General features: G+C 34.5%; 1 protein-coding gene across 5 annotated transcripts in view; it reads left to right on the forward strand.

The window, feature by feature from the left end:
* FAF1 (Fas associated factor 1) overlaps positions 1 to 19,657 on the forward strand; it is a 472,685-nt gene that overhangs the window by 261,073 nt on the left and 191,955 nt on the right. For all 5 annotated transcript variants that reach the window (XM_044770763.2, XM_044770762.2, XM_044770761.2 and 2 more), the window contains one exon: positions 12,864 to 12,950. In XM_044770763.2, the coding sequence (XP_044626698.1) occupies positions 12,864 to 12,950 (87 nt within the window). The remainder of the gene's footprint in view (positions 1 to 12,863; positions 12,951 to 19,657) is intronic.

Below are 19,657 nucleotides of genomic sequence, written 5' to 3' on the forward strand. Positions count from 1 at the left end.
TTCTCTTGTTTATATATTCACTTATTTCTTTTCTGTCCCTATCCCCCCAACCCTGCACCATGCACATGCTATAGAGTGAATATGAGCTTTGTGAAGGCAGAGACTGTCTCTTAGTGACTACTACAGTATAGTACCTTCCTCATAGTAGGCACTCCATAGTTATTTGTTGACTGACTGACAACTGAATGAATGCTCATGAATTATTAGCACTCAGTGAATGTGCTTGTTAAACTTAGAACAAGTTTGTCTGTTGCTTTTAAGTCCAGTGAGAAATTCTCCTAGCACTTTGTTAGCAGTACATTATGTATTTTCTTTAAAAGTTTTTTTTTTTGGTGAGAAAGATTAGCTCTGAGCTAACATCTGCCTCCAGTCTTCCTCTTTTTGCTGAGGAAGATTGGCCCTGAGCTAACATCCATGCCCATCTTCCTCTATTTTATATGTGGGATGCCTACCACAGCATGGTTTGACAAGCCGTGCATCGGTCTGCACCCGGGATCCCAACTGGTGAACCCCAGGCTGCCAAAGTGGAATGTGCGAACTTAACCACTGTGCCACCAGGCTGGCCCCCAAAAACATTTTTTAATGTCACCCTAATTTTTAGCAGTAATAAAAAGATGATCTGTTATTTGTAAGGAGGCAGAAGTGTTTTATATTTAATTCTTAACTCTTCTCTGGTCCCATCTGCATTTTTTTTTTCATTCATTTATTCAGTCGTTTTACCTCCCTTTAAAAAAGGAATCCTATAACAAGTGTATTTGTATTGTAGATAACTAGTCACATATTTTCTTACCAACAAAATTTAGTTCCTTAAGAGAATATAGAGGTCTGCATCTTGTCTACCCATCACTTTCTTTGCTGTATTGTAATGAGCAAAGATTACAAGTGATAGATAAGTATAGATGCTCAATAAGAACTTACTAAATCAATAAGGGACTGAGTTTTAAACTGATAGTGGTTATTATAGCTCCATTATACCCATCTCTCTCCAGCTCTGCTCATATGAATGCTTTAGGGATCTTGACCCAAAAAGAATGAATTAATTTTAAATCATCACTCTCTTAAATAGGAAACAGCTAGGTATACAGTTATTATAGTTATTATAGTAACACCTAAATCATTGTAATTGTTCCCAGGTAACCATTTTGTGAATGAATGAATGAATTGACAAATAATTAGACCCACATAATGTGGCAGCTCTGTAAGTCAAATTTACATTTTTAACTGAAGAATGTTTGAGTATCGTGGATATTTAATGATCATAAAGTAGCCCATTATTGCTCTGTTTCCTTTCAAGTAATGTACCATGTACATGTATTCTATCACTATTCCTTCAATTTCGGCGTGCTAAAGCATATAGTTCCTATTGCTACTAACCAGGCTACCTTAAAATAACCATTACAAACAATAAAAGTATAAGTGAGAAATTAATTTAGCACAATATTTCTGTGTCTATGTCCCAAGGACTATAAAGAAATAAGAAAGAGATGAAGCACGTAAATAGATAGTTTTATTATCAATGGTATGATTACATGTTGCACTGTGTTCTCTACTTTCTTAAGTAATCTTACCACACTGTCCAGTAGGGTAGCTGCTAACCACCTGTGGCAATTTAAATTTAATTAAGATTAAGTAAAGTTTAAACTTATGTTCCTTAGTCACACTAGCTACATTTTAAGTGCTCAGTAGCCTCGTGGGCCTAGTGGCCACCCTTTTGGACAGTACAGATATAGAACATTTCTGTCATTACAAAAAGTTCTGTTAGCAGTGATGGACCATCATATACACAATTCCTTACCCTTTATTTTGCCACATTGTACATTAGATTTTTTATTTGTAATTTGAAAATGAAGTTTAATATGTCCTAGAAATACTACCTTGCTAACCTCTTGAAATCTCTTTTCCCCAAAATGGTTGTTTTATCAACTGTATATTTAAATCAACATGTTCTCTTTTTCATTTGCTTTTCCATTTATTAAGATAGTCGATACCTGACATTTTCACCATTATTTAAAACTCTAAATTCTGTGATGAATACAGTTGAAGTAGTAACGCTTCTAGGTATTATTCACTTTTAAGACAACACAGCATATGACAGTGTCTCCATGTGCCTCTTTTACTATATACAATGAAAAAATACTTATTAAATGGTGATTTTTCCCCCTTTATCTTATTAAGTAAATTATATGGTCCTTTTTTATGGAAGCCTCCATGGTTAGAGATGTAAAACAGCAATTTCTTGGTTCTATAGCATGACATAGTTCAGAGCTGAGATTAGAGAAACCCCGTAGAGTTGTTAATACTTGAGGGCATCCCCAACTAGAAAAGTATGTGAATTTAGGCATGGGAGGAAGGAAGGATCTGCTTTAAATTTAGTGTAGGGTCACTGAATCTTAATGATAGATTAAACAAGGGAGGTGGAATAATGAATAGGGGTATGCAGTGTGTAGCACTAATACCAGAAGTCCATGGTTTGTGGCGGTTTTTTAATGTCCTTTCCCATATGGTTTTGAATAGAGTAGGTTATGGCAGGGATGAGCTAAGGAATAGCTTTGTTAATGAATAAATAGGAGTAATTTTTTTTAACAGGAGACTTCAGGCAGTTTATTTAGAATGCCTGCTTATTTGATGAATCATGTGATTAAAAAATTTTTTTCTGATCTTAGTAATACACTAAGTGGGGATGCTAAGGTATTCCTGTTATTTTCTTTATAAAATAGCTATATTTACATTTCAGAGCCAGCCCTAACAGTGAAATCCGTGGAGTGGGATTTTAAATGCCTTAATTAAAAGCCAGTTGTAAGGTGCTTCTGAGCGCTGGCAGCATCAGTCCTTTGGTTAGGGTTGGGTGTGCAGTATTAGACTTTCGTTCATAGTGTCAGTTCAGTTTGATAACCTTTAATTAAATTGTCATTTGGAACCGGTTTCCGACTCTACCTCATTCACCTAAAATTAACTAGGTATGTAATTTTGGTGCCTGTCCTCTTATTGTAAGAGCTGCTCTTGGCCAAGGCAGCTACTTTCCTTAAGATATCCTTCCTGCCCTCCCACCCACATATCTCTCAGAGAGAGTTATGCTGAAAGCTGATCTTGGAAAGTAGCAAGTTAGAATCAGAAAACCTGATCAACACACTTTTAAATATCTCTCAGGGCTGTTCTTTGGAAGAGATTACTTAATATTTCCAAAGGAGAGGTTAAATAGGTTGTCTCTGGTGCCTGGGTTAAGCAGAGTAAAGGGAAATGTAACTCTCCTGACTCCAGGGCCCCAAATGCAAACACTAGCCTAGTTGTTCCCAAACTTTCTCCTTGATGTGGGTGACTTGAATGGTTTATTTTCACTTGATGAGCCACACCCCCAGGCCACTTTAGTATTCATGGCAGACTCCAACACTAAGTCCTTTTGTTGTCTTTGTTTTTTGCATTTTTTTGTTAACAAGAAAAGATAAAATTATAAGAGACCTGATTATATACTGAGGTTCCATTGCTGATGGTTCCCACCACTTTTTTTCAGCATCTCAGAGAAAGGCAAAGGCTTGGATGAGCAACAGAAAGCCGCAAAGCAAATGTAAACATCATGTCTGAGCATCAGTGTGGTGCTATCAGAGTGGGAAAGGATACACAGTCTTTATCAAAAGATAAAGATGGATCTTTGCCCAAAACAAGATTGTTAGCATTTAAAAAGCATTTGAAGCCTGCTATAGAAGCGATGGTCTTTCCTTTAAGAAAAACATTTTTAAAGAAGAAATGGATTAAGAATATTTAAAATCTGCATTATCATCCTGACGTAGACATTAACTAACTGAATGACATTGGGGCAAGCAATTTAATTTGTGTGTGCATGTGTGTATGAAATTTTAAAGAAAATGCTATTCTATAAAAAACAAATTAGCAGAGTAGATTAATGGCATTGCCCCACATCTTCTTCCTTATAGATGCAATTTTATTTTAGAACATACAGAGGTTGCAAATAAAACAAATATCCGATCAGAGTTTCGCTTGTCCTGATCAAAAGCATAGAAGAGGGGTTGGCAGGAGTACCCAACTGTTGAGAGAGAAAAAACTGGAATAACAAGACAGGGCATAATTGATTTACTGTATATTTACAAAGTGGAAGAAACAGACCCATAGTGTGAATGTCTTCATATTCTTTTATTCCAGACAAAACTCTCACGTTAGTATGGGATGGAGACTCAGAAGGCATTGAGCAAAAGTTTATAAGAGAAGAGCCCTTGCTAACTGTTACATGATAAAGTTTATTTACTGTTTTAATTGTCTTCTTTTACCTTGATCTGTTTTCCTTGAAAATTTTTTATCTTGCTGTTTCTTTCCCAGCTGTGTGTGCCATCAGGAACTGCCCTCTTACTGTGAAGGCAGCATTCAGTTGTTGAAACAGTAAGTGGCTATTTGATCTGGCAGTTGTCCTTCCTCTACAGCACTTAGAAGTACAAAATTGACAGCCTGTAACTGCTCTCTATTGCCTCTTGCAGCGCAACAGGTGTGAAAAGGCTCTCCTGACAGAGGTTTCACCCATAATTGGTCACTCTTACTTGTTACCACTTAATGCCCACCATTCAGAGTAAGTGTAAATAATCTCAGAGAATTCTTACACATTACAATTATAAAAGTGTCAGGTGGAAAAGAATTTTAAAGATAATTTATTGTAACCTTTTGTTTTACAGAAGAGGAAATTCAGGCTAAGAGAAGATATGTCATAGTCATGAAAGAATCTAGACTTTAGAGTCTCATAGAACCAAATTAAATACTAATCTCAGCATTTACTGACTGGAGTAAAATAGGCAAATTATTTATTGTCTTTGAGCCTCAGTTTCCTCATTTGTAAAATGAAGATAATAATATATGTAAAAGGTTGTTGTGAAGATGATATATAAACATAAAACCTTTTTATGGTTTATGGAAGATACTTAAATATTCAGTTGCTTTTGGCTTTTCTTCCGCTTTCCTTTTCTTAGGTCACTCAGATAATTAGCGGCACAGCTGAAGTGAAAACCAGGTTGTTCTGACTCCAAGTGCATGTCTTTACTTTGAATAAAAACAAAAATTAAAAAAATAATTCTTATTACAGAAGTAATACAAATTTAGAAAAGATAGATATACAGAAAATAAGAGTCATAATCCTATGATACAGAGGCAACAAGTTTTAACCTTTGTTGTATATCTCTTTTCTGTGCATACATATACATACATATGTACATATACATGTGTGTGTATATATAACAATAACAAGCGTAAGTGTATATAATTTTGTAACCTAGTTTTTCTTTAATGCACAACTTTTAATGTTATTTAATATTCTTCTACACTGGGGTCAGCAAACTTTTTCTGTAAAGAGGTAGATTATAAATATTTTAGGCTTTGCAGGCCATACAGTCTCCGGGTTGCATCAACTCTGCCATCATGGTAATGCAAAAGCAGCCACAGACAGTATATAAACATATGGAAGTAGTGGTGTTCCAATACAGCTTTATTTGCCAAAACAGACAGGAGACTGGATTTGGCCTCTGGGCTGTCCTTTGCTAACCCTGGTTATACATCCTCATTATAATTGCTGCATGATATTTCATTTATTTATTTAACCTATTACTGGATATTAAGACTGTGTGAATTTTGTGTGTGTGTGATGATAAACAAGGGTGTAATGAATATCCTTGTAGCTAAATATATAGTGCACATGTATGATAATGTCCTTAAGATTAACTTATACACTGTTTCTTGCATTATATCAAATTGTCTACTAAAATTCAGACTTAAAAATCAAAACATTTCTGGTATACATGTATTTCTTGGTTTATGTGACCAATTTTTGAAGTAGTACACAAAGTTGAACTTTATAAAATGGTTTTAGGTTAAAGTAAAACTCGTTAAAATATTCTTATAATTGTCCCAATTATTTCTATTTAACTTAATTGGTGTTTACCTTTGTAGCAGGAATTATAAATTGATTTATTTACTTGATTTTAAAAGGGGAAATTTGAAGGGCATTTATTGTGTGACTGATGTTTTATTCATTGCAGGCAGTAAAAAAATTTTCTTCTATGGTATCTGCTAGGCCATTAAATAGCTGGAAAAACTTTGCTCTCTCACTGTTTCCATAAAGTGTTAAGAGGAAATATTGCCCTCCAGGACAAGGTCTTGACTGACTGATATGAGATTAACCTCTCACTGTTTTTCCTTTGGATCTTGTTTTAGCTAGTGTATGAGAGAGGAAAAAACAAACAAACAAAAACACTGTTTAGTCTTTCATTTGCTTCAAACATAGGTCTCTGGTGTTGAGGGATGTTTCTTCAATTCTGCTGATGTGTACAAGTGTTTCCAAGTTTATTTAGTGTGACCAATAGATCATTTGTTATGGATTTGCAGTTTTATTGCAATGTCCAAATATACATTATAGACAGAAAGCAATCACACTCAAGCTTAAGGCAGAAATACTGAAGATTAACACAGATTTTCAATGATAAAGATTATTACTTATCAATTATTAATTTCAATGCTATGAAATCTGTAGTAAAGAAAAGAGATAATGTCATCTCTCATTGATTTCTTGGATTAAAAATGATCACTTTATCATCCAAACAAAATTATAGCATTTCTAGAATTTCCTTCCTTAACAAATTATTATCAATCATGTTCATTCTCACAAAGGAGTAGCCGTCTTACACAAGAGTTCGAAGAACTTCAGAATCAATAACCTAGAGAGGCATGGCTACAGAGGAGAGCCTATAATTCACACATCTTACAACAGTGCTTTGGAAACTTTGGCTTAGTAAGAATTACCTAGAGGGCTTGTGAAAACACAGATTGCTGGGCCCCACAGGTTCCAATACACTAAGTCTGGGTGGGTGCCTGAATTTTCATTTCGAACAGTTTCCAGGTGATAGCTAATACTGCTTGTCCAGGCACCACACTTAGAGAACCACTATTATTGAAAAATAATTGTTCCATTTTTTGTTGTTTGTGATTCTGACTTCTGCAACTTCACAGTTTCTCTAAACCTTTTTTTTCCCAGAAAGCTCTTAAAATTGAGCATCTTTTCTTTTTGTGAAATATACTCAGCCTTGCTCATCTGTAAACATTTTCTTAGCACTTTATGAATTCTCTTTCGAAGTCCAGGCTTAACCTTTAACTAAAGATATGAATTCATTTTAATAAATTTATGATCATTAGTTCAGTCACTTTAAATGTGATCTAACTTTGCAATTTTTATGTCATTTTCACTGACACCAGAGTTTTAGGATACGAGATTATGAATATAACCGTGTTTCTAGTAAAAGTGTTACGTCTTATCCTTGGTATTTTTTCAGGATGCCTAAAATCCGTTTCCAACTATATGCATTCAAACTTGTTTCCATATCTGATTAGCTTTACTGTCATTCCCAGTATTCTCTTAAGATGCCAATTGCCAAATTTCTTTAAAGACAAGTAAGAGTTATAAAAGTTTTTAAAGTATGGTATACAAAGCAAAATTTAGTTACAGTAGTTGGAATGAAGAACTCAGAGGCTAAAGATGTTTTAAAAGAGCAGAATACAGTCAGTTCAAAGCCTGATTGAAAGCAACTTCAGTTTTATAGTTTTCTTCAAACAACATCTTCATTGTTTTCTGGAAAGATGGTATTTGAGAAAAAGAAGTGTCTTGAGTTACTGTTTTTATGAGGAGAGAATTGCTGAGTCTTTTAAATGGTTAATGAGAAGAAGTAATAGTTAAACACTTGGAGCATTGATTTCTGATTTGAATTCTCCAACACAGGCCAGCCCTGAGGGAAAGGGGAAAAAAAAAGCTTGCTAATTAACATTTGATTACTGATGCCACCTTCTCATTCCCCTTGCACCATCCGGTTTCAAGTGTTTTTGTTCAGGAAGGAGTTTTTGAAGAGTTTTAACTTGCATCTTAGTAAAACAAATCCATGTGCAATTGCCGCAAGTGTACAATGTTAAAAAAGGAGAAGAAAAAGAAAAATCCTTAGATAGGAAGTGTGTGTTCCAACCCAGTCTGGATCAGAAGTGATTGGTTTCTTAACTATAAGCCTTTCAGAGCACCAATGATTGCTAGGAAACTGGAGCTAAGCCTAGTCTCTGTGCCTTATTTTGATTTAAACACACACACACAAATACTTACTTGTTCAGTGCAGTTACTGTTGAGCAAACTCTTAACCAGAGCATCATTTGATAATGTGAAATACTTGGAGGTCAAAATTTGATATATTTAAAATTTGGATACACTCAGGCTATAACATGACCAAAGGCCTTTTTCTTCTAAGATTGATAAGAGAATGAGACAAATGTCTGTAGTTTCAGGGTGCTTTTTTGTAAGGGCTGTAATTTGCCATAGTAGTCTTAATTCAGAAAATCTAGAAATGAGAGTGCTAACAGATAGCTGTTGTAAACCCATGGCAGTTAAATATTTTGTTTCTATTTTTTGCTATATTAAAATGTTTGATATGTGAAGAATCATGGGCCAGATTTCAAAATTTTAAAGATGTTCAAATAAATTAATAGAACTGTACAACTGTATCACTTAGCTAGACATATTCTGTCAAAACCATAGCCTCACTGATAACATTTGGTTGATGGAATAGTTATTTCGGAAACCAGTGTGACAAGCTTTATTTTTAAACGAGGTCTTATGAGGGGAAAATATTATATAGCCCTTTTTTTTTAAATCTAGACTTTTTAGTGTAATAAAAGCAAAAGCTAAGATTTTTCTTCATCCAAGAAAAAGAACCACCTAAAATGCTTATTGTATCTTGATTTCTTACCTGAACTTCTTAGCACTTTTCCTTTTTGATGTGTTGTATTTATTAACTCTTTGCTATTTTTCTTCCATGTTCTAGCCTTAATGGTTTTAAACTTTCCCTCATTACTTGCTTACAGCATTAACTCCAATATTTTCATAAAATCATAGGATTTTAGAGCTTTGAAAATCAGAAGTGAGCTTGTATTCTCTTCTAACCTTGAGTAAACTCTCAGAGAGGTTCCGCCAACTTGCCCACAGTAACAGCTGGGCAGAATTAAGACTGGAAATCTAGTTCTCTGCTTCTCATTATGCCACAGTACCTCAGACTTTGTGACTTTCCTTTCTATTTTCAGAATCTACCTTCACTTAGGATAATCCCTGAATGATATTTAAAATTCTCTGAAATGTTTTTCAATAGTTTGACCAACACTTAGCTCACAAGGAATGACTTTATTGTAGCTGACAAAGTTATCCAAGTTTTATAGTTTTCTACTTGAATAGCTACAAACAACTTATTTGAAGCTAATTCTGAGCCTCAAAATTTAGCCTTTAGCAGAATAACTTTCTAAGAATTTTTTCCTGAGAAATTCTGATAAAATTTAACTAAAAAATAAAACCGTTTGAAAATTTCTGGAACTCAAAAGAAAACTTTGTGGGAGATGAATATCTTACATAATTTTATATTGAGCAGGTCATAATAAAATGATCTTTTCCCTAATGCTGTGTTTGTTGTTGAAATTTCCACCATGAGGAAATACGAAGTTTCATGTGGAGATCACTGCTTGCTTTTTACATTAATTGTGGTTTATAAATAGATGTTTATTAAAAACGAAAAGCAGAATAGTAAGAAACAAACTAGTGGCATATTCTGTACCATTTCAAGTTAATCTGACTTATATTTTTTTTCTTAGTCACAGATTGTCTTATCTGAAGCAATGGGGAAGAAATGAAATTGTCCTTTGAGAATATCTAGAAAACAAACTGGAAAATCTATTGTCAATCTAGAACACTTGATCCAAATACAGTACAGTTTGTAACAATTTTAATGTTCAGCTAGTAATCAAAGCATTTATTAAATTTCTTCAGGACTAACTGAAACATTTGCATAGTTTAGCAGCCTGAAATCTCATAGATTTAGAGCTTAATCCATAACAAGAATTGAAAAGATTATAAAGGTTCAACATGATCTTGAGCCAATGCTCATCAAAGAAAATGTGTAAGACAAAAAGGCCCTTAGGAAGTGTTACCCTGTGAAGTGCCACTTGTCCTTAACCGAAATTTAAGACAAATCTCTAAAGATAAAACTCCATCAGAAGTAGCCCAATAATGGCAGCTGGGCGTGCCAGCTACAGCAGCCCAGCCTTGTGTATGTTCTTTCTGCCTCTCTCAAGTGCTCTCAAGTCTTTGGAAGCAATCTCTTTCTTCTCCCCGCCACCACCCCCGCCCTTCCACCCCTTCCTCTCTCCTTCTCCCTTTCCCTTTAGTCCTTCCTCCCGCTCCCTCCTCTTGTCTTCCATCTTTCTTCCCTCTCTGAGAGAACTCTGTGTTCTTCATTTGTTTCATGATAACCTGAAATTTATCTGCATCATTTTATACATAGCTGTGTTTTGTCATTCAGGTTTCCTAGAATACTAATTTTTTAAAAGAATCATTTTTATTTTTGCTTTGTGTACATGTCAGATTTTTTCCTTCCCTGCTGAATTGTGACTTAAAATTTTAATTGAAGAAAACCATCAATAAAGGTAATGGAATTTTTATAACTCCATTAGTAATAAAACCATCGCTTATTTTGTACTTTTGCTATTTTATCACTTGTGTTTCTTCCATATAATGGTGAAACTTGCCTATGGTTACAGCGTTGATAAACATGGAATTACTTTTTAAAAACTAATTTGTTTTCACTTAAATTCTTGCTTAGTGATTGTGGTCTAACATCAGATTCTTTTGGCTTAATCTCAGAAACTCTGTGAATTTAGCTTTTTCATTGGAACAATCAAACATTAACCTAATATGCTTTACGTTGTACCCTCTCAGCCAAGTTCTGTCTGTATTAACCAGTTTATTCTATGACAAGTTGCTTAACAGATGTCATTCTAGGGAGAACAATGAAGCCAAATACTTGTGCAATGGCTAACATTACTCTAACTTTGATCACTTTTGTTCAGCACATCAGTCTGGCGTTGTGCTTTATACCAACATAACACTATAGCCAGAACATGCTTTTCAGGCTTAGAATAGCAAAGGAATGTTATTCAATTCAGTGCCGTTACAGATGAGTTAATGAAAGAAGAAAAATACTGTTTATTTCATAATACCATATTGTTGTGTTTTGGAATTAAGGTGGAATTTAAGGAATCCCAGTCCAAAGTTATTTGTTTATATAATCAACTCATAGTATTTGTGTATATTCTCCAGTGCTGGGGTGCTTGCCACCTTTCCAACAGAAGTAAATATTTGTCCTGATTTTTTTTGCCAAAATAGCTGATAAAGCTTGGTATATCTCGATGATATAATCGAAAAATTACTTCAAGAAACGAATCTTTTTGGCCTTGCGGCCTAAAATCTCCTCATACTCCCCTCTTCTGTCCTTTCCCTTTCTTTTATTAACAATGCTTTGGGTTCATGGAACACCTTTCTCCTTAAAAGCACTAATGTTTAAGCATGGCAAAATAGTCTTAGCTAGTGGAAGTGGTCAGAAATTAGTCCAGTTGCATTTGGTTAAATTGCTGGGTTGGTTGACTAATGAAAATTTCCAAACTTGATGTCATTGACCATAAACAAAATGCTGCATGGTAGACTGGCCATTGCTAAGAACCTCTGAAGAAAAGCTGTTTGTTTGAATTGAGTGGGGATCAAGCCATGCCCCCAAGCTCCTCAGTTCTCATTTACTAAGTCTTTTTCCACAGGTGTACATGAGAGATAAAAATAGATTGAGTTCCATGTTTTGTGTTTCTTTTTCTTTCCCCAGTGAATGTATATCTCTATTTCACTGGAAGGGTAACTTAGATGTGTTTATGTATAATAAACAGTAATATGATACAAAATGCTGTAATTGGACAACACGATACTTTAGGCTTCTGCATTTTTAAAACATGAATGAATCCTGCTTGTTTTCCACGTTGAAGTCATGTTATAGAACATATTATGTACAACATTTCAATACTAGCTTCATTTGTTACAGTAGGGTAATCCCATAATTAACTGAAGAGTTAATTAAGATGAATGATCTCTCCGTTCTTACAATTTGAAAATTTATTTTATTTATAAATACAGAATGAAATAGAATTTTTTAACCTATTTAGAAAAAAGCTGAAGAAAGATATGATACTTCTTAATTACTGGATAACATAGCATTTAACTTTCCAACATTTATTCTGATAAATTACTTACCTTCTCTCCTTTTAAAGTGAAAGGTATAATTTCGTATTTAGAAAAACAGTTTTTCATCTTTAACAATATTTAAAATGAAAAGTATCTTTACTGTATTTTCTTTGCAGGAGGGGCCTAAATAGTGTATTGATAGGTGGCTCTCAGTTAATAAATATTCTATTGAAATAGTTTTTAATTTGGGGCGACTTCAAAGAAATAACCTGTGCTGCTTGATTAGTAAGTTTTCATATCTTTGAAACTTACTTTGAACAATAATGAAAACTTCAGGTATTTCCCCCTGCCCCCTCCAAAAAAAGACTACCATCCTTCTCTCTCCCATATAGAAACTTGAAATATATCTTTTGTTTAAATCGTTGCACATCTTGAGTCATTTTAAAAATTAAATAGATTATAGAAATTTATAATTATAGTGTGTCCTAGGTGAGCGGTGTCCCTGAAGTTTCTTGACTGATAAGAAACTTAAAGCTGTCAAAGAATATAACAACGATTGGCAGAGGGGGAATGTTTCTTGAATTATTGTTTCATCTAGGCTTCATTGAGAATGTGCATTTAAATTTGAGATTTTTTTACAAAATTTTTCTGACTTGTGTTTTCCTGGTTTTAAATTCTTGTTTTGAATCCAGAAGAAAACAGAGGGAATATAGAGTATATCACATAAATTGACTGGCAACTATGGTAAGTCATATGGGAACTCTATTTTAATTGTACTGTCCATTTCTTTTTATAGGTAAAGAGAAATGTGTATGACCTTACAAGCATCCCTGTTCGCCATCAGTTATGGGAGGGCTGGCCAACTACTGCCACAGATGACTCAGTAAGTGACAGTTGAGTTATCAGTTTTATTTCCTCTTCTCTCTTTTGCCACTTTCAGTCTAATTGGCTGTGATAATAAGCAGAATCAAATGCTTTGAATGTTCTATTGAAAGAATTTTATAAATCATATAGTGTGAAAATAAAAAGAATTATAATAATTTTAATTCACTTGCAAAAGAGACATCATAAGCCAAGTGTGTGAGCATTCAGTTGGTAATGTTACAATATCACTATCCAGAACTTGATTTTTTTTTTTTAAGATAAAGATTTGACTCTAAAATTTATTTCCTCACCTGTAATATGGAATAATAATGGCTCTATAATGGGTTAAAAGGAAAAAAAATGCTGAAAAGTAAATTGAATGTAAAAATCAGATCCCTAGTCACACCAGCCACATTTCAAGTGCTCGATGGCATCATGTGGCCAATGGCTGCCGTATTGGATGCTGCTTGATTTGATTTAAACTTTTCCTTGATGAATAGAATATATTCAGACATTACTTATGAAATATCTTAAGCACAAAAAAATTTTTGCCTAAATTACAGATGTCTCAAAATCAACTTAATCATTATATTTAATTCTGAAACTTTGTTTCCTGTAGTAGACTGGTACTTTAAAAAATAGTTAATTTTGGGGCTGGCCCCGTGGCCGAGTGGTTAAGTTCGCGCGCTCCGCTGCAGGCGGCCCAGTGTTTCGTTGGTTCGAATCCTGGGCGCGGACATGGCACTGCTCATCAGACCACGCTGAGGCAGCGTCCCACATGCCACAACTAAAAGGACCCACAACAAAGAATATACAACTATGTACCGGGGGGCTTTGGGGAGAAAATGGGGAAAAAATAAAATCTTTAAAAAAAAAAAAGTTAATTTTTACAGTTAATATTAATAGCACTCTGTTCTTAAATAGACCCATAATTTTCATTACAATAAAAAACTGGAAGAAATGCCTTTGGAAAACACTTTGTGGATTACGGAACTTTAAAAAGAATTGGAAAATAGCAAAACTTTTTAAGTGAAGCCATCCAGAAAAACAATTGTTTATGTTTAGCCACTTACATGTATTTCTAAACAACTGATTTTAACATTGATATTATAGTATATCATTAGAATTATTGACTGATTGTCCATGGCTAAAGAGTAGGGTTGTGGTGGTTGATTTTAGTTTGGTTTTTTCCCCTGTTGGAGTGAGAAATTTGACAGAAAATGTGCTACATTTATTTTTACAAAAATAGAGTAATATTCATAAATGATAGCCTTCTGTTTACTTGAGGAGACATGAAGAAACTAGAAATGTTCTTAACATTGTCTAATAGCCTGCTACAAGAAATAATAACATTAATCGAAGAAAATAAGATCTAAGCATATCACTTAAATTTTCTGAGCTTCAGTTACCTCACTAATTTGCAGCACTGTTGTGAGAATTAGCAATTTTATGTATATAGATATACACACACAGAGTACTTGCCTCATAATAGACACTCAATAAATGAGTCAGTATTGTGATTAATATTAATATAACTCAGAAAATGATCACAGGCAAAGACTGGCTGGTTTAAGTAAATGAAATGGTATCTGAGATTTGCTTCAGAATAATCTGTGGGGTTGGGGGAGTTAGTGGGGATATAGAAGAATCCAAATTAGCCATCTGTTGATAATTGTTGAAGCTGTGCGATGCATATATTGTGTTTATTATACTATTGTCTCAACTTTTGTATATATTTGAAATTTTCTATGATAAAAAGTTTAAAGTAAAAAAATTGTCTAGGTTAAGAGCATGAGCATAAGGTAATAAAGTCTAGAAATGTGGGACTTCATAGGTTGGAAAAGCCAATTGCTCTTGGACCCCACCCTCGTAGAAACCAGATTGAAGTAGGCTTATCAGATACAAGTTTCAAGAGTGATAGGCAAATTCATTGAAATGTGGTAAATTCCTCTGTAGCATAATACTTTATACATTTTAGGTGTTAAATCATCAAACTGAGTTGACACAGTCTTTAATGAGGCCCATGTTTTAATGATTGTTGTAACATTCAATTTTTTAGCAAAGAGTTCTAATGCAGTGTCATCATTATAGGAAAATAGAGAAAGCAGCTAAAACTTACCATATCTGAGACTGAACTGCTACTTGGTGCTCTAAGTCACAGCAAATAGAAGAGGGAATCTCTATCAAGAGGCTTGATTCTTTTTGCCTCATTATTCACATTTGCACCTTGTCCCAGAACCTATGAAGTGATGCCTGCCCACACCTCCCCAGAGCAAATGTTGCCACATTGGCAGGACGTTGCCTTGAGCTGAATGATTTGATACAACAAAGATGTTTAGGGCCAGGCTGCTTTTAACTGGTGCCATAACAGATCCACTAGCTCCAGTGCTTGAGTTTTGGCAAAAATGGCTTATAACTGTAGTCTTCTAAGGAGATCCTAGCCAAAGAAATGTCATGAAACCTTTCTTTCATTAGGACTATAAAAACTCATAACGCTGTGCTTGTAATCTATATTGTTGCAGGCAGTGGTGTTTTTATACTTATTTAAATCACTCAAGTGGAGGCATCTGCTACAAAACAAGGTTGTCTTCGCAGCTTAGGGCATGAATTGGGTACAGCTGAGAAATGTCAGCTGTGTAAACAGCCTGAAATGTGTTACCAACAAAAATATAATTAATTTCTTTCCAAGACAGTGTGCCATAACTTAATACTTAGAATGGTTTAACTTTCAGAGAAAGCACCTGAACATTTTCTTTCCAGTCCCAGGGCAGGATTGGTTATAAAGGCCATTAAAAGTGAGGTTAGTTTGCACTTTTCCTGCTCAGTTGCAGAAATTTGTTCAGCTTTGAATATATAGTAGCTTTAGATACCAGTGGCTGCCATGAATTTATGGAAATATCTTAGATCAAGAATTTAATGGATTTGGGATTTAAATAGTGGCGATGGTTGCACAACTCTGTAAATTTACTAAAAATCATTGAATTGAACGCTTAAAAAATGAGTAAATTTTATCGCATATAAATTATACCTCAAGAAAGCTATTTTTTTTAAAAAGAAGTTAATGAAGAACTAGATTAAAATACTTTTTCATTTACATTTTTATGTTGCATGAGAAATACTTTGCAATAATAACAGGAGATGTTGTCTTAAGTGTACTTCTCATTAACCTTCGACTTAGCAAACAGGACAAAGAAACAGACTTCCTATAATTAGAGTCTTGTATAATCTTGAGTCTCTTACAAACCTGATAGACTATAGTCTTCTGACGTTTTCAACACTACTCACTGAAGTCAACAATCATTTAAAACTTTGTTGCCCCATCTCCCTTCAGAGTTAAAATATTTTCTTTGCTTGTAGTTGTACTCTAGTCGGGTATAGAATACTGTATGAATTGTCAATAACTCTTTCAGTTCCTTTGCACTCCTTCACCAGGGAAATAGGTATCTAAAGCTTCACCAGTAGGGGAATGTTTTCATGCTGTGACAGTTCAGCTGTGAGAACAAGGAGTTGCAAGAAGGCAAAAATCTCATTTTACAGTTTAACAAGGACACTCTTGGTTTCTGGAGAAATAATTTTAACACTGTGAACTATGTCTAGACCCCTTATTATAATGCCGACAATTTGAATATATGTAGTTTTAAAAATTCCTGGTTTTAATAATGCTTATACAAAGGAGGAAAAAACCTTCATATTTTCATACATTTTTGTTGTGCACCATTTTTTATTTAGAGATTACTAACGGCCCTCTTCTTTCCATCATTGGCTAAGAAATGTCAACTCACAATTTGAGAAATTAAGAATTTTAGAATCAGAGGTCTTTAGACATGTGTTAGGAGTCAGAAATGTACTTATTAAATATTTTCACGTTGAAAATGAGATCGTTTATAAGCAGAACCATTACACAATGGCTTTATAGAAAAATAAAACCACACAGTCCTCCTTTTTATTTTTTTAAATAAAAAAGAATTTCTGATTGAGAGTGTGTCATCTACTTTGATCTTTCTGATGGTGACCATTTTCTTCTCCCTGATGCATTGTGTTTGGCAGGTGTCAAATTAAAGACATTCCCCTGACACTGGATCCCCCACCCTTCACTTAATAGGAGCTGCTGTCTGAATACAGACTCTCACAATTACCACATACTTACCACATGGTGTTACCTACCAAGTAAACTCATAAGCCTCCGCTATAGTCATTCCATCCATTGCTGCAAGGTTAATATTTTTAAAGTGCAGAATGAATCACATTCAGCCTTGCTTACTTATCTTCAATGGCAACCCAATACTTGCTGATTTATGTACAGATTTTTATGCTGGCATTCACACGCCTTCATTCTGTGTGTAACACTTCCCTTCCAGGTTTATTTTCCCATACAGGCCCAGAGTAAATGCTCAATAAATATTCCTTGAATAAATTATTGAATTTGATACCATATATCTCTCAGCTTTAGCTAAATGCTCATTTTGCTGTTCCTCAAATATACTTGGTACTCTCTCCCACTTTATCATTTAATCATACTATTTCTTCCACCTAGAATACCTACAGCAATTATCACCTTCCTTCAAGACCTTTCTTTAAGAAACTTTGCCTATATCCCTCTTCCCGTGCCACCTTCTCCCACCCTCATAAAAATTAGTTCATATTTCTATTCTTCTATTCAAATTCTTTTCATTTTTCCTTTTTTCTTCTTTCTTTCCTTTGTTCCTCCCACGTGGCTCTATCACTCACCATCTGAGTAACCACAGACAACTTAATTAACCTCTTTGCATCTTAGTCTCTACAACTGTAGAACACAGATAATTACTCCTAGAGTTATTGTGAAGACTAAAAGAGTTAGTGGTTACAAAAATAATTACTCCTAGGTTTATTTTGAAGATTGAAGTAGTCATAGTACTAGATAATGTCTAGCATATGGTTAACCTTTGGCTAATACTACTTTTTTAATCAATCTATTCATTCACTTGACATTTGTGAAACAACACTTACAGGCCTGTAACTATGCTGGCCCTTAAAGTTGCAAGGATAACGTCCTGTTCCTTGGGGATTGCAAAGTATAGTGTAAGACAGATATGTAAACAATGACAATTGAAGTTTATGTAAATACAATGGAGTCACAGACAAGGGAGAAACCAATTTTGCTAACAAATGGGGGTAGTGAAAAAATGGCTTCCCAGAGGCAGGGACATTTGGTTACACTTTAATTTGTATGCTTGTGTTCCTCCCTTTTGTAAATTCTAAGAATTGGGAGTAAGAACTGTCTTCCTCATCTTTGTATGCTCTGCAGGAGCAAACATAGTGTTTTATACATTCACTCATTTGAACTGTTCAGAGCTCCACTAAGTTGACACCTATGACAATAAGCAACTAAATGGTGAAGTTTTATGATTATGGTAACTTGATAAACTGAGAAGCAGATTTCTTTTCTTTTCTTTCTAATAAAAATTAAATTATCAAAACTCAGTATTTCTTTAGTGGCAAATGGAATAACAGATTTAAGAGGGGAGGCTACACTGAGCTGATTTGTACCAGTGTGTGTTGGTGTGTGTATGTGTGTCAGAGAGAGAGAGAGAAATAAGTGAGCAGACCAATCCAAGTTCATTGAATCCCAATAATTGCTATTATTTGATAAGTTACTTAATTAATGAATTTCAGTTTCCTCATCTGCAAAATGAGGGCAGTGTTAAGACTCTTGAAAGTCTGTTGTGAAGATTAAGTGGATTAACATAATAGGTAGAACCATATGAAATGATAAGTTACTTAATTAATGAATTTCAGTTTCCTCATCTGCAAAATGAGGGCAGTGTTAACACTCTTGAAAGTCTGTTGTGAAGATTAAGTGGATTAACATAATAGGTAGAACCATATGAAAAGTGCCATTTTTTAAGGGGCAAAATGGTTGACTGTTATCAGTTTTATATGGTTTTACCTAATATGTAAAGCACATAATATAATACAGAGTTTGGCGATTGTGATTGTCATCCCAAATCCCACTCACCATCTGTTTTTGTAAATAACATTTTATTGGAACACAGTCACACCCATTTATTTATGCATTCTATACAGGTGCTTTTACACTATAACTAACGACATGGATATATAACTGACAAAACCACATGGCCCACAGCCTACTGTTTGGCCCTTTACAGAAAAAGTTTGCCAACCCCTGGTGTAATGTCTGGCATTTAGTAGGCATTCAACAAACATTAGCTCCTTTTCCCTTGGGTAAGCACCTTCTTTATATTGCATACACATACAGAATCAGAAGCATTCTTTGAGTAGCTTCAGGGTCATCTTATGCTATTTAAATTACTTTGTTAGCCTGTGCTAGGTCAGGCAGATTGAGGCAGTCTTTGGACATTTTCACTGGCTTTTTCTTTATTTGGCAAGGTCATGGATAATGTTGCTTCTGATGGTGGTGAGACTCAGTTGCTTCAGAGGGTTTATTGCCCTTGTCAACATATAGAGAGCCTTTTACAAATAACACAGGCAAAAACTAAACAGACGGAAAGAGCAGCTTTGAAAGCAATAGAAGAAAGTTTGAGTTTTAAAAAAATGAAAAGTTGTGAAATGGACTATACCCTGAACAGAGAGAGTGAGAAGTTCGGGAGGGTGGATGAAGCACTCAAGGGACATATTTTCTCAGTAAATATGAGGGAGAACACATGGAAGTGAGACAGTCCCCAAAAAGACATTTATAAGCACTAAGATCTGCTGCTGTGAATCTTA

This window comes from Equus asinus, chromosome 5, assembly GCF_041296235.1.
Source record: "Equus asinus isolate D_3611 breed Donkey chromosome 5, EquAss-T2T_v2, whole genome shotgun sequence".
Taxonomy (NCBI): Eukaryota; Metazoa; Chordata; class Mammalia; order Perissodactyla; family Equidae; genus Equus; species Equus asinus.